The sequence below is a fragment of the Pelophylax lessonae genome (assembly GCF_965119305.1).
Source record: "Pelophylax lessonae genome assembly, chromosome: 6".
Classification (NCBI taxonomy): Eukaryota; Metazoa; Chordata; class Amphibia; order Anura; family Ranidae; genus Pelophylax; species Pelophylax lessonae.
Genome location: NC_138773.1, coordinates 75,867,330 through 75,891,277, shown reverse-complemented (window position 1 = coordinate 75,891,277; position 23,948 = coordinate 75,867,330). Strand labels below are relative to the sequence as shown.

Here is a 23,948-nt window from a genome sequence, read left to right as displayed (position 1 = left end):
GAATAATTATCCCTCTCTAAACAGTGTTCAAAGCTTTCCAGGAGCTTAAAGTTGAAAACTGATCCTGATCTGGTGTTTTTTTTTTCTTCAATCCACATGTTTGCATACCCACTCCAAAAACGAAAACCTTCCAGGCAAAGCCATTTTCATACAACAGTTCTTTAAATTAATTCACTTACAGGTCAACCATGTAATTGTGGCTCCTCCCAGAAGCCCTGTTTTTTGGACAAAGCTGTATGCATTCCTTTCTCAAGGATCATTGCATTGGGGTCTGCTTACCAGTACTTTTCATTCTAGTGATAATACCCACAAGGTCGCGGGCAAATTGAAACCAAACCCATTTTAAATAGTATTTAAAAATTAACCCTTTTCACAGGCTGTACATAGTTTTGCAAGACCGACAACAATAGGACAAATCTTGGTAATGGGTTTACCTTTACAACAAGTTTCACATAATCAGGTTTCAAGGACAATTTTAGGCTTCTTTTGCAGTAAATTAAGCATGCTGCCAAGTTCTTTAGTCCAATCCATTTCAGAAAAGCCTTTACAAGTCCTAGAAAACGTTCTATGGTTGTGTTGCCCTATAAGAGTTCTCAAGGATGCAAAGAGCATGGTCCACATCTTGTTGTGGCAGTCCAGTGGGGATGGAGCTGTGACAGAGGGAGATGATGCTTCACCGTGATGAATTGGAACTGGAACGACTGCGGTGACGGCGCCGTGCAGGGGATCGCGAACGTCGGCGGACAGGGGAACGGCGACGGGGGGAACGGGACCTGCGGAGGGAACACAGTGTTATCGGCTGAACCACAAAAATACGTACAAGTTTCCCAAAAAGTAGATAAATGGGGAGAGACGGTGACATGACCACAGACATACAATCCAAAGTTAAAACAAAGCCTTTTCAATAAATTTGGGCAAATTAGAGCATTAGGAGATAACTGCAAATCTAAAAAACAGACCCATAAGATCCCTTACCAGCCTACTCCAAAGATATATCTAAACACAGACCTCAAATTAGATGCCCAGAGGCTTTTATGTGCTCTGGCTTGTGCACGGCACCATCTTCATATACTAAGAGCTGGGAGGTACATGTGTCTGCCTGAATCCCTGCTTCCTACTAGAAGGCTAAAGATGCAGCTCGGCTCTACACATTTCACAGCAGTGAAAAGCCCCAAACATCTCTTGCGAAATTCTGTTTACTCACTTTGTCATCAGGAGGGTGAAGGAGAATAGATGGGTTCACGTATTTATACCCTAAACTATTCTTTAAAAGAACCACCATAAAAAGCTAAAAGGCTAGCTCTTCTGGATATACTGTGTAGCTAGTCTCAGAGTGAATGTGGTTTTGCAGAGGACTGTGCCACTGTAACTATTACAGCTGACAGCAGGCAACATTTGGAGCAGAGCCATAATTCCAGTCCTCCTACGTCTCTACAACTTCTATTATGAGCTGATAAATCACATGTCCTCGCTCCTATACGAGTCATATTTAATAAAGATTGGTAAAGGGACCTAAAAAAAGAGCATTAAGGGCTGGTTACACCACATGTCCAATACGGTTTTTTTTTTCTGTATTAGTAATGCATGGATAGCAGGTTATATGGTTACACAGCAGTGCGTTCCACACAAAAAAAAAAAAAAAACATGCTGCATTTTTTCTGCACTGAACTGTACTGGAACACAGTAAAACATATAAAAAAACACACTGGAACGCATGTAAACATACCAAAAATGCATGTTCCCATTTAAGGTAAAGAAAAAGAGGGGGAAAAAAAAATGGACAAAAATGCATCAAAAACGCATATGTAGAAACACATCGGAATTGGTTTCTATGGTGTAAACCGGCCCCTTCTGTTCCCTCAAAACATGGTTTAGAGCAGGGGTCTTCAAACTATGGCCCTCCAGTTGTCAGGAATTACAATTCCCATCATGCCCAGTCATGTCTGTGAATCTCAGAGTTTTACAAAGCCACATGGGACGTGTAGTTCTGCAACAGCTGGAGGGCCGTAGTTTGAAGATTTTTGGTTTAGAGTAGTGATCGACCGATACCAATATTTTGGCCAATGCATATCGGTATCGGCCGATATTTTTGTACATTTAAAAAAAAAAAAAATGTTTTTTATTTTTTTTGACAAGTACTTTTGTGGCAGCAGAATCTGGGGTCTAAAAGACCCCATACCCCGCCTCTGCACTTAAAAGCATTCAAAACGCAAAGTTTGGCTGTTTTGAATGCTGTCATTTTTTTTAATCTGGTGCCAGACAGTACCCAGAAGTGATGTCACTCATGACATCACTTCCGGGTTTTTGCATGGAGACCAGATCAGATCAGAATGCGGCTTTGATCAGGTCTTCCGCAGCCATGCAGGCTGGTTGCCCGAGTCTCCCGTTGGGACGGGAGACCTGGGCGAGCTGCGTCCCGTCCCTTGTAACGACAGCCGAGCGGCTTCTCATCTGTATTGGTTGTCATTACAAAACAGCCGACCATCGCCTATGGACGCCGGTACCGGGTGATGCCTCTAGCTGCAGACATCACTCCGGTACAAGCACTTTCCCGAAATATCTGCAATATCTGTAACCCCTGGGGCCGATTCCGATAGATCGGAAAAAGAATATCGGCCCTCAATATATCGGCTTTGCTGATAATCGGTTGATCCCTAGTTTAGAGCATGCTTTCCGCCACATGCCTCCTTAGGGTCTATGGCACACAAGCAATTCTGCCTCGTGGCAACTCTTCACTACCAAGATCGCTAGGTCAAGAACCAGTGACCTGCTACTACTGAGTCGCTCCCGTGCTGGTCAGACCAGCAAGCTGTATCTCCATCGCTATCTTAATGGTGCGGGAGATTTTGTAATGTTTTAGCCAATAAGGGGGTCAGGATTGTAGAACCAGGGAGTGTGCTCTGTTTAGCAATCAAGCCGCTGGTAAGTTGATTAGGCCCCTTTCACACTTGTGCGACTTGGGACTGCAAAGTCGCATGACAAGTCATACTTCATGATTTCCAATGAGTACTGTTCATATTTGAAAAGTACATGCAACAACCTTTTGTTGCCTATTCTCTGTCAACACTGTTAAAGTGGGACTAAGCCTAGGTTCATACACGTGGTGTGGGAAATGCAGCGATCCCTGCGTGTTTCCCACACCGCATTGCATTGTGCATGCGATCCACTCCGGGTGTCAATACAATACACCTCAAAATGATCGCAAATGCAGTGCAGTTTGCCCGCACCGGATCGCATGGTACAAAAAAGGGGCCTGAGCTTCTTTGGTGTGATTTGAGCCTATTCAAAATGAATGGGCTCAAATCGCACAGGAATGTAGTGCGATTTCTGTGCGATACACATGCAGGTTTTAGTGTGAAATGGGGCTAAAGTCCACAAATAAACCCACAAGTATCCTTGTTGGCGAGATTGCAGATGTTGCATCCTCTTCTAGGATTGTTTGGGCGTCTTGATTGACCGGCATGAAATAATGTAAATCCTGCGCATGCAAGGGCATTAATGATACAAAGCACACCCTAATGTAAAATAAAATCCATAGAATCCTCATATGAGGTTACATAAAACTTGTTTCTTTTTTCGTCCAGATCTGCTAATGTATACTTACTACTAGCCATAAACCGTTCCACAAATGAAAGTAGTGGATGGAAAGGGAACTGGAAGATTAACTTGCTAATTTGCTGTCCAGAATACACAGAAAAGGATACTAAAGCCGGCCATAGACTGTTCGAATATCAGCTGGTTCAGCAGGGGCCAGCTGAGATTCGACCCATGTATAGGTAAGGCTGATCGGATCAATTGGGGTACAACCAGCATGTCTGATTTTTTATGCGATTATTTCAGCGGCTATAGCCACTAGCAATAATCTCCGTTTTCTCCCAGCAGGGACAGCTCCCTGCTGCTACCAGTTTAGAGTCACAGAGCAGGTCTAGTGCTAGAATTATTGCTCTCGCTGTAACGATCATGTCGATACCTCACATGTGTGGTTGGGAACACCATTTACATATGTGGGAGCGACTTGGGTATGCGCTCACTTCTGCGTACAAGCTTGGAGGGACGGGCGCTTTAAAAACTTTTTACTTATTTTACTTTATTTTCACTGTCCCTTTAAAAAAAAAAAAAAACTTTTTGATCACTTGTATTCCAATTACAATGAATGTAAACATCCCTTGTAATAGAAATAGGCAAAACAGGTCCTCTTTAATGTGAGGTCTGGGGTCAAAAAGACCTCAGATCTCACATTTACACTTAAAATCAATTTAAAAAAAAAAAAAAGACTCTTTAAGGCCGTTGGGTGGAAGTGACGTTTGACGTCGGTCCGGTCCTCCAAAGGCATAGAGCTGAGTGGGGGCCATCTTGCCCTCACTCAACTTCCTGCCCATCAGAGGGGATAGTTTTTCCCGCTACCGATGGCTTTGGTAAACGGGGAAAACAACCGGGAAGCACCTTTCCAGCGGCCCATAAAAGTGATCCCATGGCGAATCTGCCGCTGGGACCACTTTTATGTTAATGTGAACCGCCACTGTGTAAAAAAAAAAAAACGGGGTAATGTCAGCTATCTGCTGCCATAACCCTGGTATGTAACATATATTAACAAAGTAGCCACATGATGGGCGGTCCGGAAGTGGTTAACCAGCGCATGCATAACTACAGTAATGACGTAGATTCTAGTAGATGGACCCAGAGGGTGGTGCACCAGGGGACTAGCCATGCAGAACATCCTTCAGCTCCCAAAGCTTTTAAAGACAACCCCCCACCTGCGGTAAGTGTTATACCTCAGCAGGTTTTGGCATTTTTTTTTTTTTTTTTTTGTAGCAACAGTGTTTCAACATTGCAGTTTCATCGTTCCTTTAATTTAAGCTATGTACACTATTGTTCAGTGAAACCATAATACAACTACACACTTTTTTAGCTGGTAATAGTAACTGATTTTACTCCAAACCCTGGACTGCAGAACACCACCTTTACATGTATTGTATTACAAGGTTATGAATTATAAGGAGAAAGTTATGAATCTATAAGGAAAAAGGCAGAAATACAGAACAGACAGGACACAAGAATACAGAATGCGGTTTCATAGCAATGGTTAGTAAAGTGCTTTTGCCAGGGTTACGTTCAGCCAAGATTTGCAGATCCACAGCCCTACACAGAGACAGCATTAAGGAAAGACATCAGGAAGACATTGTCATAAAAAAGCTGAGGGTTGATCAACAGACTGGACCTATAAAATTCCAGTTATCCTGAAGCAGTGAAAGGAAAGCAAAGAAGGCAGATTGGAAACAGTTAGGACAGTCAGAAATATCCACAGGGGTGTAGATTGCTGTTAGTTCTCAGAGCCTGCAGAAAATATGCACTACCTCCTCCTCATCCGCGGGGGAGACCGACGCCACATAGGGGGAGGTGGTAACATCCGACGAGGAGGGCTGAATCTTCGGGGTCCTGGCCTCATGCGTAGAGGGGTAAGGACTGCTGAAGCTGTGATCTCCTGCCCATCAATCTGTCCTGGAAGGTCAATACAAAAACACAAGTTTTTTAATGTGTGTAACTGGAGGGAAGTAGTAAATGTTTACTCCTATTTAAAAGTAGCATTGAGATGTTTGCATATTAGGTCTGGTACATTTATTAGCTACCTCTTCAGGGCCATGAGAATTTTGATTGTTAATATTTTAAGCTTGCAAGTCTATACTCCACAGGCCCCTTCCTTAGACTTCTAAAGTTTGTTGTTAATAAAAGGATACCATTTTACAAGTTTACATATGAATCTAGAGGATGCCCCAATAACTCCTCTATAGTATTGGACATCTGGATGGAGTCCAGGGATACGGTCACCTCAAATGCAAAGCCCCCATGATTAGTACTAACCTGCTTCTTATTATCCTATGCTAATTCATTCAGTATACTGTGGGAGAGTTTTTTCCTGTCATATGCTTGAAGCATACCAGAAGTATCGTGTGAGGTTATCTTTTGCTTTGGTTGCCATTTAGTTTGTGTGCTCCTTTTATTAAGCCTAGGCATGCCCAATAGGCTTTGTGTTGTATACTTTACCTTTTCTAAAACTCAATAAAAAGAATTTACAAAAAATAAAAAGTAGCATCAAATATAAACCGGTAACCAGCAAATTTACCTATAAACTTGTCTATGATAAATGTCCCAATTTTAGAAAAACTTCTGCATTAAAACACATCCCTATCCAAAATATAGGGCCTTTATAACAGTGACAAACTTAGAAATGTGAGATTATATGGAACTATGGCCTGCGGGTTTTTTTTAGACACACAGGAGCCTTTAAATTTACCGTCAGGTCTTTAAAGAAATCAAACACGTCCCTGCAATTGAATAGCTATTATACTTACCTCTCCAGTGACCTATGTCTTATACCTCCCTTGCGTCCCAGCACTGCAGCCTCCCTCAGTCTCCAGTATTAGACACTTCTTGAAGTGTCCTCCTCTGTGTGCTGTAGTTGCACTCCTAAATCACTGCCAAGACCTGTAGGGATGAAAGGGTAAGAGGAGGAACCACAGCGCTCAGCAAGGGACACAAGCAAACACTTCCAAACTGCAGCCCTGGAAGAGAGGGAAGGCAGGAAGCCATGGACCACTGGAAGAGTGATTATGCTACCTCTTCTATTGAAGGGAACTGACATTTTGATTTCTTTATAGACCTGAAAGGGAATCTAAGTTTATTTCCAGTGCATTTCGCAAGCACATTTTGCAACATACAGGGGTATACAATGTACGGTTAACAGCAAACACACACATCATAGGTTGAACTGGATGGACTGATGTCTTTTTTCAACCTCACTATGTAACTATGTAAGTGTTTTGATCATTTTACGCTCATTCGCAAAAACATTCTGAGTGCAAAGCATTCAGTAACTGTATTCTATGCAAACCAAGCAAGCAAGAATTCAGATAACAGATCTTGAAAGTTTCTTCAAGTACAAAGATCACAGAACTGCCTCAAAGGACACATTTTAAAGAACATAAAAGCAGTACATTTTTTTTTTTAAACTTTTTACCTTTATTTACACCTGGTGATCCAGCAAGTAACACTCCCTGCCTTAGGGTGTCCGCATTCAGAATGAATTAGTATAAAGCAGACTCTTTTGGGCAGCAGCATTGTCAGTCTGGGAGAGGATAGTGTAAAGGCCCGTACACACGTACCGATCGTCGGCATACAAACGTCGGTGGACGAAGGATCTGCCGATTGTACGCGTGTTAGTATGGTGCCTCCGACAGATGTCTGCGCACAATCCACGGACAAAAGTCTTTCGTGCAAACATGAAAATATTTGTATGCCGACACCAGAACGGACGATTGTTCGCCTGTCAGTACACAATTCGGCCGACAGACCGCAGATTTGCAAGACTGGGCATGCTCAGAAAATGGAAAACACAGGGAAAGTTAACCATTACATGACATCACTTCTGCAGTCGGCGGACAAAATTCTTGTGCTGTCCTTGTGCTGTCTTTGCACTTTTCAGCAGACACCGACATCCCGGGGAGAAAAGAGGAACATTTGTAAGCCGACCATCGGTACGTGTGTACGGGGCTTTAGACTAACAGATTTAGATTAGGGCTTGACGAACAAATTGAAGCTAAACACTTTTTAAGCAGCTACAGTTTTACATAAATGAATAAAAGCAGACCACTGTAAGCACCCCATCAGTGGTAAATGATTTGTCCCAACTCTAACTGCTGCTTTGTGTGCACAGCAAGGTCTGTTAAAGCAAGTTGAAAAATAACAGACTTCTAAAAAGGAAAAAAGCCAAAAATGAAAATGAATGCAGCCACCGCATCCAAGAACTGGCGAGTTACAAATAATATTTTTGTTTTTAGGTTTAATACCGCTTTAATATTCCACTGCTACTTGCAATGGGGACCATTTCATCTTGCCATAATGTTCACAACTAGTGTTTACTGTATGTCCAAAACAACAAACTGATTTGCTTGTTTACCTCCATCCATGTGTTTTAGGGCTTTGTCTGCTTCACCTGCTGCCTCAAACTCCACATAGGCATAACCCTTATTAAGGTGCGGTTGACAGCGGTCTACTGGCATGTCGATCATTTTAATCTTCCCATAGGTGGAAAAGATCTCTAGAATGTGGTCCTGGGAAAACAGACATGGCAAGCATAATGCAATGCATAATAGCTGTAAAATATGACAATCAGACAGCATCAGATCAGTACACAGATTTCTACTTAAAAAGTTAGCCTATGCTTTTTGCCCATTTAGGGAAAAACAAGTTCATTTCATAAGCAGCTGCAAGGGTTGTCTCTTCTGCACTGCAAGGGAAGCAAAGAGACTTTCCCAGGGTTCTACTGGCTAAGGCGCTAGGTTTACACTCTTGTGGGCAGTAATGCGTGTTTTCACAAGTATTAACTTGCATTATGTTAAGACAGCTCATTAATTTTAATGGGCCGTCTACTGCATCAAATCATATTAAAAAAATGCACATAACTTTTTTTTTAACAGTGCCCCACAACAAACAGTAGTGCATTGCCATGCTGTGGTGTGCTGCATTGCATAGCTGTTAGCAAGGTGTGTTGGGATGAGGAAATGGTCATCAAGAGCTGAGAAAGCTCCAAATTGCAAAATGGCACTTGCATAGGACACCCCTCCTTGTTTCTTAAAGGGAGCAGGGAGTAAAGTGAAGGCAAGTATGGTAAAGCAGGTGTTCACTTTATTTAACACAGGGCACTTTCACCCTCTTCCTGCCCAGGTCAATTTTTAGCTTTCAGAGCAGTCACAATTTATAATTGTGCAGTCATGCAGCACCGCACCTGTATGAAATTTTTATCTTTTTTTGCACACAAATAGAGATTTCTTTTAGTGGTATTAAATCACATTTTTTTTAATGTTTTTGCCAAAAACAAAAAAAAGGTCAAAAATGTAAATATATAATTAAAAAACAAAAAAAAAACAAACAGTTTTTCTTCGTTTCGGTTATATAATATTGCAAATAATCATTATAAATTTAAGCCACAATGTATTTTGCTAGTTTTTTGGTGAAAATAACCCAAATTAGTGTTTAGTCTGTAGGAAAGTCAGAGTCCACAAATTATGGTATATATACCATCAAAAACCAATCAATACTGATGTCCTGGCCTGTCATTTCTTGAGTCCCGAAAACTCTGGGACAGTACAAAGACCCCTTTTGCAAAGTAGACAATTATTTTTTTCTTCATTAAATGTTTTTTTTTTTTTTTTCTGTACACACTGACCAGAACAATACAGTGTCACCATGGTAACACTGGGAAAGGGATCGGGTTTTTTTTTTTACACATTATGATTGTTTATATCAGTGAATTTCACTGGTATAAGCAACCAATTTTACTGAAACATTCATTCAGTGTGTTTTGTTGTCATTAGCCCCAGGTAATGACATTGTACAGATGGGATGTGATTGGCCCTGTCTGTACCATGTGATCACTGTGACCAAATAACAGCTAGCAACACAATTGTATACAATGGATGGCATGAAAGGAAGCCATATATTATTTGCAATGGTCATCTGATCTGCTGTCATTGGTCACATGGTACTGGAAGCGGGCTGCTACACTGTTCATCGGCTGTTTCCAATGGACACAGCCAGAGACAGATCGCGCCGCAGCACGGCTCAGCGGCCAAGCACACAGCGCAATCCAGGACAACATAATATGATGTACACTTGGATGGATGAAAGCCTCGCCTGGCCATCATCCTGCTATAGGCCGGTTTGGAACTGGTTAAAGGACCAATGAACCAAATAAAGCTTTTTTCCCCATGAGGCAAAAGTTTCATTGATGCAACACTCAGCAAATCTACGTAAATCGGTTTCTGTATTTACGACAGGTTTGTTCAGCCTTACTGAAGGTGTTCAACAACTCAAGCCTAATGGCCAGAACATTATAAAACAAAGCTAACCTTGGTAACATTTCGTGTCAGCCTCCCAACGTGAACTTTAGTGGGCTGCGGGCTTGGACTTCGCCTTTTTCTCTCCTTCTCATCACGTTTTGGCTGTTTGGATCTGCAAGAAATGAAAAAAGTGTTACTCTACTGATATGGCATGCATATAGAAATCTTTAAAGTACTAGCAGTGCTATACAAACAGCAGTTGTCATGTGGGCTCTTAATCAGAAAGGCTGTATTAAAACTGTTTCATGTAAACCTATTAGAGAAATACAGGGGCTGAAATTGCTGATAACTTCTTTCTAGCCAACATGAGTCAATAACTCCAAACAAGTATGCAATAGGGTAGGCATGAAGGCCAGACAACTGGCATTTTCAAAAGAAGAGGTCAGCAATGGCAGCCTGCACATTCATCTCATAACAGGTTTAAAGTATTTACCACTCCTCATTCAATACATACTGCTGTAGCTCAGATTGGCCTATATTAACCACTTCTGGACCAGAAGATTTCCCCCCTAAATGACCAGGCCATTTTTTGCAATACACAGCACTGCATTACTTTCACTGATGTTACCTTTTTTTGCGCTATAGACAAAAAAAAAAAAAAAGCGACAATTCTGGGGGAAAGAAAAAAAAACAATTATTTTCACTTTCGGCTATATAACATTCCCAATAAAAAATAAAATAAATAAAAAAAATTAAAAATCAAATTGTTTTCATCCTTTTAGGCCAATTTGTATTCTGCTACATATTTTTGGTAAAAAAAATACCAAAAGTATATTTTGATTGGTTTGCGCAAACGTTTTTTGCGTCTACAAACTAGGGGAAAGATTTAGGTCGTTTTTTTATTTTTTTTAATAGTAATGGCGGCAATCAGCAATTTTTAGCGAGACTGCAACATCGCGGCGGACAGATCGGACCCCTGACATTTTTGACACTTTTGGGGGGACCGGTGACATTACTAATGTGATCAGTGCTAAAAAATATGCACTGTTACTGCAATAATGACACTGGCAGGGAAGGGGTGATCAAAGGGATGGGCTTATTATGGAATCAACACAGACTTGTGTTCCTAAATAGGAGGAACACTGGAGCTCTGTATTGAGTCCTGAGAGAACAACGGTCTGCTGGGTTTACAACAGCAATCCAGCTGGTCGGCAAGGGGTTAAGAAGCTAATAAAGGAACAATGTCAAATGAAAAAATTTACTATGGAACACGAAGCCAGTGGCAAGCAAGTTAAAAATGTGCCACAAATGCTCTACTTGATGAACTAAAATAGCATACCTCCTAGTTTACGTACTACATAGTAATGTAACATGCTGCCAGAAGACAAAAATGCATTTATTTTTCTTTTTTTAAACAACCTAAGGATCTCTATAGCTTAAACTATATACCTTCTTACGATTTCTTCTTACTATCTAAAGGCAAGAGCCTTCTAGATTTTTAAAAAAAGGTAACATACTTGGAACGTGAGCGCCTTCGGTTGTCATGTCTACGGCGAGAAGGACTGGGAGAACCAGACGAGCTGCTAGAGCTTGAGCTGCGGGATGAGCTGGAACTTCCGGAGCGGCTGGATGCAGATGAGGAGCTGGAGCCTGAACTAGATCCTGAGCTAGACCCGGATGATGAACTTGATGAGGAACTGGAGCGGGAGCTTCTGGAACAAAGGAGTTAGCGTATTCATCAATAAACCAAGTAGAACTAGCAGCTGGTCAAAGCAGAACTAAGGTTTGAGCATAGAAGGTGTCCGATTAGGAAAGAATGAGTCATTATCCCCACATGATTGAGTGCACTGCTGCCATACTCTATGGTACATGCATACTGGCAATAGGTATGTATTTTATTATGCTTGTTTGTTGCATTTGCCTTGAGCTCCTGTGACGATTGTCAGGAATACTTTGTTTTGACTATTTCTGATTAGCTGCATGTTGTAGTCAGTGAATTGTTGGTACACACACAATATGTACATGCTTTTGAGGTTAATCAACATCAGCTAATTAACCTAGGAGACTGGCAGAACACAACTTGTTTTAAAGCCTGCAAATTTAGCTTTATACCAACTAATGTTCAGGGTGCAGCAGCAAGAGTAGAAAGCAGCTTTGCCATTGGTGTATGTTTTTTTTTTTTTTTTTTAACTGTCTGCCATGCCACGTACCTGCTACTACTACTGCCACTGGAGGCGCTTCGTCTCTTTCTTGTCTTGTCTCGTCCGCGATCTTTCTCTGCCGTTTCTTTTCCTGGAGCCTTTTCTTTAGTCCGATCCTTAGACCTGTCCTCTGACCGCTCCTTACGCTTGCTAGGAGAGGGAGCCCTACAAAAGAGAAAAGTCCAGAGCTATTATGTAGCCTCATACACTACAAAGCAAATGTTATGCAATATGCACACATTTTGAACTAGCACATTAAAGGATAAGTCCAGTCAAAAACAAACTCTAAACCTGCGCTTGCCACATTCTAAGACTTTTCCATCTAACCCTGTAAAGCAAAAATCACTTTACTTACCTTTTCTACACCCGATCCGGACCTACACTGAACTGTCAGCAGCGGCTTCAGCGTGGAGGCGGGTGCAGGAGACGCACTTGACAACGGAAGTCCCATAGCAAGTCTATGAGTGACGTCACTTCCCATTAATTTCACAGCAGTTGTCTGTCCTCTCCTGCACAGACTTTCCGCAGCTGAAGACCGGACCGGGTGTAGAAAAGGTAAGTACAGTGTTTTTAGCATTACAGGGTTAGATAGAAAAGTCTTAGAATGCGGCAAAGAGCAGGTTTAGCGTTAGTTTTTGATTGGATTTATCCTTTCAAGGAAATTAGATTTGGCTAATAAAGTTATTCTTTGACCAATAGTTATATATTTCAATTTGGAAAGAATAGACATTCATTAAAATTATAATTTTTTGGCGTCTGTTAGACAAGTGTCGCGCCCCCCCATGGAAGATTTCCTCAAGCCTTGTTCTAAACAAAACAAACATTTTGGATTTCGCATCACCTCCATGGACTGAGCCATCCTTTTTAGTAAATCATTCTGGTAATGTGATAAGTATGCTAGAGGTACCTCTGACTGCTTCAGGGTCCCCGCAAGTTTTGAATGGAATTACATTCTACAAATAAAGCCTACATACACTTCTATTATATTGACTATCAGTTCAAATAATGTCAGAGTTTGGAAACAAACTGCATTGTTTTCCTGAAATGATTTGCTTGCTGATCAAAAACTTCAATCAAAATTTAAGCCAGTAGTATAATATTAAATAATCAGGTATGCATAGATATATGCAGGTTAATACATCATATATATATATATTTTCCAAGGATCCATCTGCTCTCAGATGGCTCTTGATTCTTTTATGAAAGGGAAGATGTCAGGACAGATACACCGAATCTGCCATGATCCTGAAGTTGTATGCTCCAGTACGTACAGGTGCATCTCAAAATTAGATCAAAAAGTGAAACATATAATTTACATAGAAGCATTACACACAGAGCGATATATTTAAAGCATTTCTTGCTTTTAATTTTAATGATTATGGCTTACAGCTAGTGAAAACCCAAAATTATGTGTATATCAGAAAACTAGAATATTACATAAGACCAAAAAAAAAAAAAGGATTTTTAATGTTGGCTGAAAGGTATGTCCATGTACAGTATAGTATGCACTGAAAACATGGTCGGGCTCCTTTTGCATGATTCACTGCATCAATGCGGTATAGCATGGAGGCGATCAGCCTGTGGCATTGCTGAGGTATTATGGAAGCCCAGGTTGATTTGATAGCAGCCTTCAACTGTTCTGCATTGTTGGGTCTGGTGTCTCACCTTCCTCTTCACAATACCCCACAGATTCTCTATAGGGTCAATCAAGCAGTGTTACCATTAAATCAGGTATTGGTAGTTTTGGCAGTGTGGACAAGTGCCAAGTCCTGCTGGAAAATGAAATCAGCATCTCCATAAAGCTGGTCAGCAGAGGGAAGCATGAAGTGCTCTAGAATTTCCTGGTAGAGGGCTGTACTGACTTTGGACTTAATAAAACACAGTGGGCCATCAGCAGCAGGTGACATGGCTCCCCAAATCATCACTGACTGTGGAAACCTGACACTGGAACCTCATGCAACTTGGATTCTGTGCCTCTTCACTCTTCTTCCAGACTCTGATTTCCAAATGAAATGCTAAATTTCCACAGTCCGTCTGCACATGTGCACGGGAGTCACATCGCTGTGGCATGCAGAGCAGTTTTAACAGAAGAGTTTTTCTATGTGGGAAGTGTTAACTCGCCCTTCATTTGATAATGGATAGATTCTGACAGACAAGATGATTCACCCACTTGCTTATTTTTTGGGGAGCATCAGTGATGAGATATGTCTGCTAGAGATTGGCTTGTCTCCATTATTGGTGCTCACTGTTGCAGTCCCCCTAACTTAAAGTAAACTGAGGCAATACAAAATCTGCTGACAGGCAGAATTTTGAGAGCAGAAGAGACCTCCCTCTGTCATAAATCCCTCACCTGTCAGCCGGTAATGTGATCGGAGCCATACATGCGCAGTTCAGACCACATTTTTTCTCTGCAGGTATTACAGCTGGGGGAGGATGTCTTGTATTTTTACAACCCAAGGCACTGTTTCTCCCTTTTTTTCAGCTCATCTGCCATGCATAGAACAGACTGCTGTGAAGTGGTGAGGAAAAATGCAGACATTTTGTAGTTTTCCACACCCCTTTACCCTACAGTGTGAAAGGGACAGTGAAAACACAGCTCGATGTACTAGTGTGAACCCGGCCCTAAAAGTATCGGGTACAGTGACCCTTTAAGGGCCAAATAACGTGTCGTTCTTCAACTACAAGCAGATATATAAAGCTCCAAATAGTACAGCATGTAGTCATTAGAAAGTCAATTAAATGCATTTTTAAAAGGTTAGGGAGGGCAAGGACCTGGATAGGACTTTGTATCAGGCTTTTGTAATCCCCCAGTAGAAGAACACCCAGACTGGGAGAGGCAGCACTGGGAGCCAATCAGGTGAGCTGCATGTACATTTTCTGACAAGAAACAAGTGAGAGCAGAGTAACCCAATGGATGTCTTCATAAGTCTGTTTCATCGCACAATTAGCTAGCCGAGGGTAGCAAGATGACCAGGCCATAAAGCTTAAATTGACCTTGTCAGGGGGTTCGAAAAATAGCAAAAGCATTACCCTGTGAATAAAACATTTCATACTTACCTTTCCAATGGGTCCATTTTCAGAAAGATTGCTCTGCAGCAGAGCCCCCAATGCAGATCCTATTCTACCCCTCGGGCTGATCGAATAACGAGTCATACACACTGTGGTTCCTGCTGCTGCTGACCCCTAATCACTGCAGGACACAATGGTGATGTAGGGGTCATTGGCTAGTAGGGGACAAGCTTGTGCACACACCTGTGGAGTGTGGAGCAGGGTCGGCACCTGGAGCTCTGCTACGGAGTGACAACTCTGCAAACTAAACAGACAAGTAGAACACTGCTTTCTGCAATTGTTTTACCCTCCTCAAAGGGTCACTAACTGTGGCAGAGAAATATTAGGTAACCAACCAGTCTTTGATATCTAATCCAGGGCTCGACAATCCCCGGGCGCCAGGTCGCATTTGCGACTAGAATTAGCGACCTGGCGCCTGGGGGTGCCCTGCAGAAGGTGTCCTGTCATTTTTGCCCGGACTTCCGCGCACGGAGTGCACGGACTTCCGGGCCGTCCGAAAATTGAGGCCCCGGTGTTCCGTGAGAATTACCTACCCTGTGAGAATTACCTACCCCTCGTCACTTCCGGCCAGAAGCATCTGAGCAGCGCAGCAGTGCGCATGCTCAGAGCGCCGGATACCTAATGGCAGAACAGAGGAGCTTACTAGTGCGCATGCGCACTAGTATAAAACGATCACGGTGTACCGTGAAAAAAACCTACCGACGCGGCACTTACCTAAAACAGCTGTGCTGACATACGAGTCATCCCCGCTCCTGTCCCGGTCACTTCCCTGCTCTCGGCAAGTAAATATAAAAGCGGCTTTCGGCTCAGTGATTTATGTTTTCATAGACCCGCCGCCGCTTTTATATTTACTATCCGAGATCAGGGAAGTGACAGGGACAGGAGCGGAGATCACTCGTATTTCAGCACAGCTGTTTTAATGTAACCGCTGCGTTACATACAGTGCGGAGTACCGGAAGTGACGAGGGGTAGGTTTTTCTCACGGGTAGGTAATTCTCACGGAACACCGTCTTTTCGGCCTACTTAAGATGAGAGGCTTCCAATGGGGAACTGGCGCCCTCTTGTGGAGGCCGGGAGTAATGACTGTTGTAATGACTGTTTCCACTGCCTTTTTGTTCTCAATTCATTCATTACCATCTCCCTGTCCAGTTAGTTACCTTTGACAGGGAGTGTGGTTATTATTATTTAATTTATTTTTTAAATGTAAAAAAATAAATAAATAATATTTTTTTCTTTTTTTTTTTAATTATTAAAAAAAAATATATATATATAAATATATATCTATCTATCTATATCTATCTATCTCCTTTTTTTTCCCTCATCGCCATGCCACAGCCGAAGGCCCCTTTCACACGGGCTGTCTGATCAGGTCCGCCTGTCAGTTTTTCAGGCAGACCTGATCAGACCCTTGATTCTCCTCTATGAAGCAGTAATCTGCCGCCATCTGATCCTGTCCACCAAAAGCAGACTGAAGGTGGTTCTATTTTCTATCCATCCCGTGGATCGGATCAGATGGCATCGGATGGAAAGAGACAGACAGTCTGTTTTCATCCAATTGTGCTATAGAGTGGGGTTCTAGTCGTATTTATGTGTAAATTTAGTATCCGTTTTATTAAATAAAGCTTGGTTGTTAGTTTAAAAAAAAAAAAAACTGGCTCCTAACTTTTTTAGCTGGCTCCTAGATTTCAGGAAAATTTGTCAAGCCCTGTATTAGACGTTTAAAAAATCCCAGGACTGATGGACAGAATTGCACATACCTGGCAGGTAAAACAGCTTATATATGCATTTCATCTGAATTTACAGATGTTTGCTTGGAGGTGAACTTCAAACCAGAATTCAACTCTTGATTCAAGGCAGAATGGACTGGCTGCTGGGGATGAGCAACAGCAAAGAGTTGATTATACAGTATCTCCCGTCATTCAGGAACAGCCTTTTTTCAATGCACACACAAGGTATACTTCTGGTGGCTGGGGTGGACAGATGTCATGATCTGTCTGTACCTTCATTAGAAACCAAATACAAGGTTTCTTTTGAAGGAGGGAGATCCTGTATAAAGAACTCTTTTCCATCACATGTACCTGACGCATGGACAGACATTTCATAAGAGCACTGGTGTGATGCAGAAAAATGGGCACATGCTGCATTTTCCCCTACCTCTAAACTCCATCGCAGTGTGCGCAGGGCAGGGTTTTTGGTGCTCCCTTGCAAGGACCAGCATTTTTCCAAGTACAGAAAAAAAACAAGTCCCGCACATAGTGTGAACAAGCCAGAATAGTTTTCCTGATTGGCCAATTACTTACAAAATTTTGTATAACTAAGCTTTGCTCAAAACACTCTGGCTGAGCTTGTTTTGAGGAAGAATTATCATGTCTCCCCTTGCCTCTAAACCAGGGTTTCTCAACTAGGGTTCCTCCTGAGGTTGCTGGGGGTTCCTTGAGCAATGGGCAATGTCTGCCTCTCAGGTAAGTTCCCAATGACACCATTGTTCCTTTTAGCCATCTGTAAGGGGCATTCTTCCCTCTGACTGTCACACTAATGTGTCATGAGTTGTAGATTTTTCATTTTTAGCAGGGGTTCCAGAAATGTATTTGGTTGAGAAAGGCTGCTCTAAACAATCAACACTGAAGAGAATGTTAAAAAGGAGCTCTAGTCTCTTAAATGAAAACAGCCAGCAGCTACAAAAACTGAAGTTGCTGATGTTTAATAAACAGTCACTCACTTGTCCAACGATTCAGCAGTGTGCCCACGCCAGCCGTTTTCTCTGTGTCTTTCCTTGCCGTCATCTTTACTATGCCCACCTGGCTGTGACAGGTTGCGGCTTCACAGCCGGGTGCCCACTGCGCATGCCGAAGCAGGGCTGCGCTTTGTGACTGGTCCCGCAGTCTTCTGGGACCGGTCATGTATCCCAGAAGACTTCTTGAGGGAGGGGAGGAGAACTTCAGCTTCCAATCGCCTAGGTCAGGGATTCCCAAACTACGGCCCTCCAGTTCAGGAACTACAATTCCCATCATGCCTAGTCATGTATGTGAATGTCAGAGTTTTACAATGCCTCATGGGATGTGTAGTTCTGCAACAGCTGCAGGGCCGTAGTTTGGGAATTCCTGGCCTAGGTGATCAGAGCGGGAATGAGAGCGGGTACCTGTAAAGATCACGTTACTTCCTGTTCCATAGTCCAAACAAAAAGTAATAGAAAATCCCTTCAATGTGAGGGAATCCCTGGTTGCTGCCAGAGTCACCATAACTAGTGTTCTTATTGGAAGATTTTGCGGGTTTTATTTTACTCTTGGTAGCAACAGATGATAAATAGAGAGTGAATCTCTAAGGCTCTGTCCACACTATGTACGAGGGTGCATGTTTTTGTGCATGGTGTTAAGTAAAGGGCAGTTCACTCAATTCAATGGGCTTCCCTGCATGAGTAAATTGCAAAAGAAATTCCTGACCTTTTTTAAAAACTATGCCACATCCTACTTGGTCTAGTGGAACATTTCATTCCAAGAGAAGTGGAGAAAACTTTAGCCAGTCTTATTTTATGCCAGGAAGGCCATAACGCTACAATGGGAAAAACAGCCCCGCCCCCCCCAATATTTCAAGCAATTGATCATTAACAACATGCCACTATACAAGGGTTGTCCTGCCAAATAGGACGAGTTTGGTCAAGATGGTTGAAAGAACCATCCACTGCATAGTTATTAGGGATGCACCGATCCGATATTAGGATCGGGTATCGGCCTCGATACTAACAAAATAGCTGGATTGGGGATCGGACCCAATCCACGGGCCGATCCAGGTTTACATGTTTACATTGTTTGGTAACTGTCAGACCACTATTTGACCAATAAACCGTTTTGTTTCTACTGCTATATTTTATTTATTTGACATTTATTTAAAGAAGCCTGATTACATTATATTTTCGATTTGAATGCACAATTGTTTTTTAAATAAATAAGAACTCAATACATTACATACATCTGTTATTTTGTCTTAGTTTTATTTAGTTAGTAAAGTCTGGTGCCTTTAGTCTCTTCAAGGAAGATAAAAGGTGGAAGGTATACAGTTTATCATGAATTCAACAATAGTATCGGATCAGTATCGGGTATCCACAGATACACAAAGCCCAGGCATCGGTATCGGGACTGAAAAAGTCAGATCATTGCACCCCTAATAGTTATCCTGGTCTTCTGTAATGCTCCTGATTGTGTGTTTACCTAAGTACCTGCCTTTGACTGGGTCTTTTTTGCAGCTTTTTTTTTTTTCAATGATGGATTATTGTGTTGCATGCAGCTCCATACAACTTTCAAAAGGCTATACTGCTATGTTATCGTTATTGTGCCTGGGCTGTTGTATTATGTCTCTGAAAAATGGCCCGCCTTACTCCCCTGCATGGGTGGCATCTTGTTCATCTTATGCCTCGTACACACGTACCGATCGTCGGCCGACCGATTGGCCGTCTTTTGTCCAGGGATGTCCTATCCGCTGAAAAGTGCAAAAGACTGCACACGAATTTTGTCGGCCAACAACAGCCGACTGCAGAAGTGATGTCATGTGATGGTTAACTTTCCTTGTCTTTTTTCTTTTCTGAGCATGCCCAGTCTTGCAAATCTGCTGTCGGCCGAAATCTGTACTGACTGGCGAACAATCGGCCGTTCTGGTGTTGGCCAACAAAAATTTTAATGCCTGCAGGACAGATTCTGTTCGGCTGAAAATGCGCTGTAACAATCCTACAATCGGCCGATCGGTCATCGGCCGAATATTTACGGCCGACAATCGGTACGTGTGTACAGGGCTTTAGTTTTGTTTTTGTTGTTTTCTGTACTTGCACTGAAATACTAAATAAACAGAACGTTAAAATAATGATGCCACACCAAAATGCGTGGTAAATTGTTACCATGTGTTTTGGAATGCCACGCACCTGCTATATGGCTGCATTTTTGAGTGCTGTGCCAAAGGACATAACTTTGCCTGCAGTGCATGTTATATACTGTGACCAGGCAGGCCTTTTATTGCAGAAGAGACATGCAACATTGCTTCTGCATAAACTACACCTTCCTGTCTGCTCACAGTAATCCCCAGACTGTCAACTGAGCTGCGCATTCCAATGTTAGGTACCCATTTACTCTGTGTAACATCATCTTTCACATTATACAAAAAAAAAAAAACTGGGCTAACTTTACTGTTTTTTTTCTCTCCAATTCATTGTTTATTTTTCCCTAAAAAATTGCATTTGAAAAACCGCTGCGCAAATAATGTGCGACAATTGTGCAACACACAAATGTTATTCTATATAGGTCTCTGCTATATATATATATATATATATATATATATATATATATATATATATATATATAAATAATGTTTCGGGGTAATTTTCTATCAAAAAAAAAAAAAAAAAAGATTTTTACATGTAGGTGTGAAGTGTCAGAATAAGCTTGGGAAGGAGGTGGCTAAAGACAAAAAATGTAGGGATGGTACTTGCACAATAACAGACAGAAAAGCCTGGTTGCTGCTTTAGATGTTTCCAATACTCTGATGCAGTAAAAGCAGCCGCTCCTAGGAGTGGAAGCGAGTAATCATGCAAATGTATTCATTATCATTAGAAAAGTGGGCAGCGCCCCACAGAAACATGGGACCCCCCCAATGAAAGTACACATCTGAACAATGACTTTCTTCATGTCCTGTGAGTGCCTGGTGATTATATACATAGAGAGAGATGGGAGGGACGAGGATATGGAAATAGAGTAATCTTATCTTAAATATATATATATATATATAGTTTTATTATAGAGAGACGGGGAGGATATGGATAGATCTAGCCATTTTTTGTGTACACATATCCATCATATATATATATATATATATATATATATATATATATATATATATATATATATATATATAGATGGCTAGATATGCATCCCTATCCTTGTTTGTCACCCTCCCCTGTATATTTATACATACATGAGAGAAGGGGGGGACAAGGGTAGGGATATATTTCTAGCACACTGTGTGTGTGTGTATAAATAAATTGACCAATATAGCTTTTTCAGGGCTGATACAGATTTTCAGGCCACCCTTCAAACCAATAGATTAGGTGCCGATGTTCTACAAATTTAAAGTTTTTATTTTTTCACTGTCCTTTTAATTTTTTTGATCACTTTTATTGCTGTCACAAGCAATGTAATCATCCCTTGTGACAGTAAGGTACTCTTTATGGAGGGATCAGGAGTCTGTAAGACCCCAAACCCCTTCTCCTCTGGACATAAAAGCATTCCAAATGCCAAGTTTGGCTGTTTTGAGTACTGCCATTTTTTTTTTACATCTGGTGGTACAACCACTTGAAGCAATATCTGCCCTATCGGCAAGTTTGTGGCCGATAGATACTTTTAAAAAAAAAAAAATTTGAATATCGGCCTCCGATAATCGGTTGATTGCTAATATATATATAATTTTAGGTTAGCCACACATTAAAATCTCATTGTACAACCTCCTTTAGATCTACCAATTACTATGTAGTACAGGGTCATGATTGGATACAAATTAAATAGATGAGGTAGGTCCTAATATTGCATAGTTTTGGTAAATCTAAAAGGTGATTGTATGGTCAGATTGTAACATGTATGGTAACCTCTTTGTATAATATATATATATTATATATATATATATATATATATATATATATATATATATATATATATAAAAATATAAATATAGAGAGTGCACAAGCAAGGGGAGCTGGAGATATATATTTAGCCACCACTGTCTCCCTTTATATATGGAAAATAAGTATTTAACTATCTCATTTGTTACCTATAGGAGACACTATAACCAAAAGTATTGGGACACCTGCCTTTACACACATGAACTTTAATGGCATTCCAGTCTTAGTCCGTAGGGTTCTATATTGAGTTGGCCCACCCTGTGCAGCTATAACAGTTTCAACTCTTCTGGGAAGGCTGTCCACAAGGTTTCAGAGTGTGTCTATGGGAATGTTTGACCATTCTTCCAGAAGCAAGTTTGTGAGATCAGGCGATAATGTTGGATGAGAAGGCCTGGCTTGCGCGCATCCGCTCTAATTCATCCCAAAGGTGTTCTATCGGGTTGAGGTCAGGATTCTGTGCAGGCCAGTCAAGTTCCTCCACCCCAAACTCGCTCATCCATGTCTTTATGGACCTTGCTTTGTGCACTGGTCCAAATCATTTGGTGGAGGGGGGATTAGGTTGTGTTTTTTTTTTTTTTTTTACAGGGGTTGGGCTTGGCCCCTTAGTTCCAGTGGCAGGAACTCCTATGGCGTCAGCATACCAAGACATTTTGGACAATTTCATGCTGCCAACTTTGTAGGAACAGTTGGGGGTTGACCCCTTCCTGTTCTAACATGACTGCACACCAGTGCTCAAAGCAAGGTCCATAAAGACATGGATAAGTGAGTTTGGGGTGGAGGAACGTGACTGGCCTGCACAGAGTCCTGACCTCAACCTGACAGAACACCTTCGGGATGAATTAGAGCAGAGACCGTGAGCCAGACCTTCTCATCCAACATCACACGCCTGACGAAGGTGTCCTGCACAACTCCAGAATGTTGCACTTGTCCTTGTGATGTGATCTCTCTGCAATAAAAACCTTTAGACGATGATTGTAGATCCTTGGTGGGCTGGCAAATACATACACTTGCTTGAGGTTTCCAGCTGGTAATGGCTACAGCACCCTACATTGATGAGCCTTGTATTCCAGGAACGTGTGCAATAGGAATATAGACAAATCATCAGTGCCTGACCTCACATGTCTGGAAGAATGGTGAAACATTCCCATAGACACTCCTAAAGCTTGTGGACAGCCTTCCCAGAAGAGTTGAAGCTGTTATAGCTGCAAAGTGTGGGCCAACTCAATATTGAACCCTATGGACTAAAGTTGGCCATGCAGGTTCAATTTTCCTTTAGATCCAGGGATTCCCAAACTACAGCCCTCCAGTTCAGGAACTACAATTCCCATCATGCCTAGTGACGTCTGTGAATGTCAGAGTTTTACAATGCCTCATGGGATGTGTAGTTCTGCAACAGCTGCAGGGCCGTAGTTTGGGAATCTCTGCATTAAGCTATGTAGTGCAAGGGCCTGACTGGATACTATTGGAAGCGGTTTAGTTTTGACCCATTTTATAATGTTCAGTAAGTCTAAAGGAAACAACCTTCGACTGGGATGCAATGAAAAGATGATGTGTGTGTAAAGGCAGGCGTCCCAATACTTTTGGTAATATAGTGTGTATAGGGTAGAGAGGACAGGGATACACATGCAGCCATAGCTCTCTCTATATACACACAGTGATCTCCTCCATATGTATAGAGGGAGGTGAGGATCCCCGCACACACTGGGCTCTGCTCTCCCCCGGTGGATGCACACAGCTCAGTGTGGCTCTGTAAAGAGGGTGGCTCAGCGGGGGCCCTGTGAACGAGAACTCCTCACTGCCAGGCCCCCGGTCCCCCTATACAAGCCCCCGTAGACGTACAGAGGATTGCGGCCTAGTGAAGCCCGCAGCCAGGTTCAGCCCGTCATAACCGCCCCCTCCCGGGCCGTCCCTGCCCAATATCCCCAGCCTAAGAACCCTCAGCGCCCAGCCCGCAGAGCCCGGCCACTCCGGGGCACACAGCTGGGTGCGGCGCTCGGGATGGAGGCGGATGGCGGAGAGGGTGACTTACATTTTCCCGGCCTTTCTCTGCTTCTCTTTCCTCAGGTCAGACAATCCGTCGCGTTCGCTGTGACGCGAGGCCGCCATCCTGCCGCCTAGAAAACCTCCGGTCGCCCCGCGGTTGACGTCACCAGGGTGACGGGGCGTGGTTTAGGGCGCTTTATACAG

The 23,948-nt window shown here is 42.2% G+C and overlaps 1 protein-coding gene across 2 annotated transcripts; it reads right to left on the bottom strand.

Moving 5' to 3' along the window:
* Positions 1–352: 352 nt before the first annotated feature.
* Positions 353–23,909, bottom strand: RNPS1 (RNA binding protein with serine rich domain 1). Of its 2 annotated transcripts, none has more exons than XM_082260262.1 (7): positions 23,791–23,909; positions 12,047–12,202; positions 11,354–11,548; positions 9,906–10,008; positions 7,955–8,108; positions 5,355–5,499; positions 353–773 (listed from the first exon to the last, which is right to left on the bottom strand). In XM_082260262.1, exons 1-7 carry the CDS (start codon positions 23,865–23,867, stop codon positions 674–676), a joined length of 930 nt encoding a protein of 309 aa, XP_082116388.1. In that variant the 5' UTR covers positions 23,868–23,909; the 3' UTR covers positions 353–673. The 2 variants fall into 2 exon arrangements, with proteins under 2 accessions (XP_082116388.1, XP_082116389.1); XM_082260263.1 differs by having other exon boundaries at positions 11,354–11,545.
* Between the last annotated feature and the right edge of the window lie 39 nt (positions 23,910–23,948).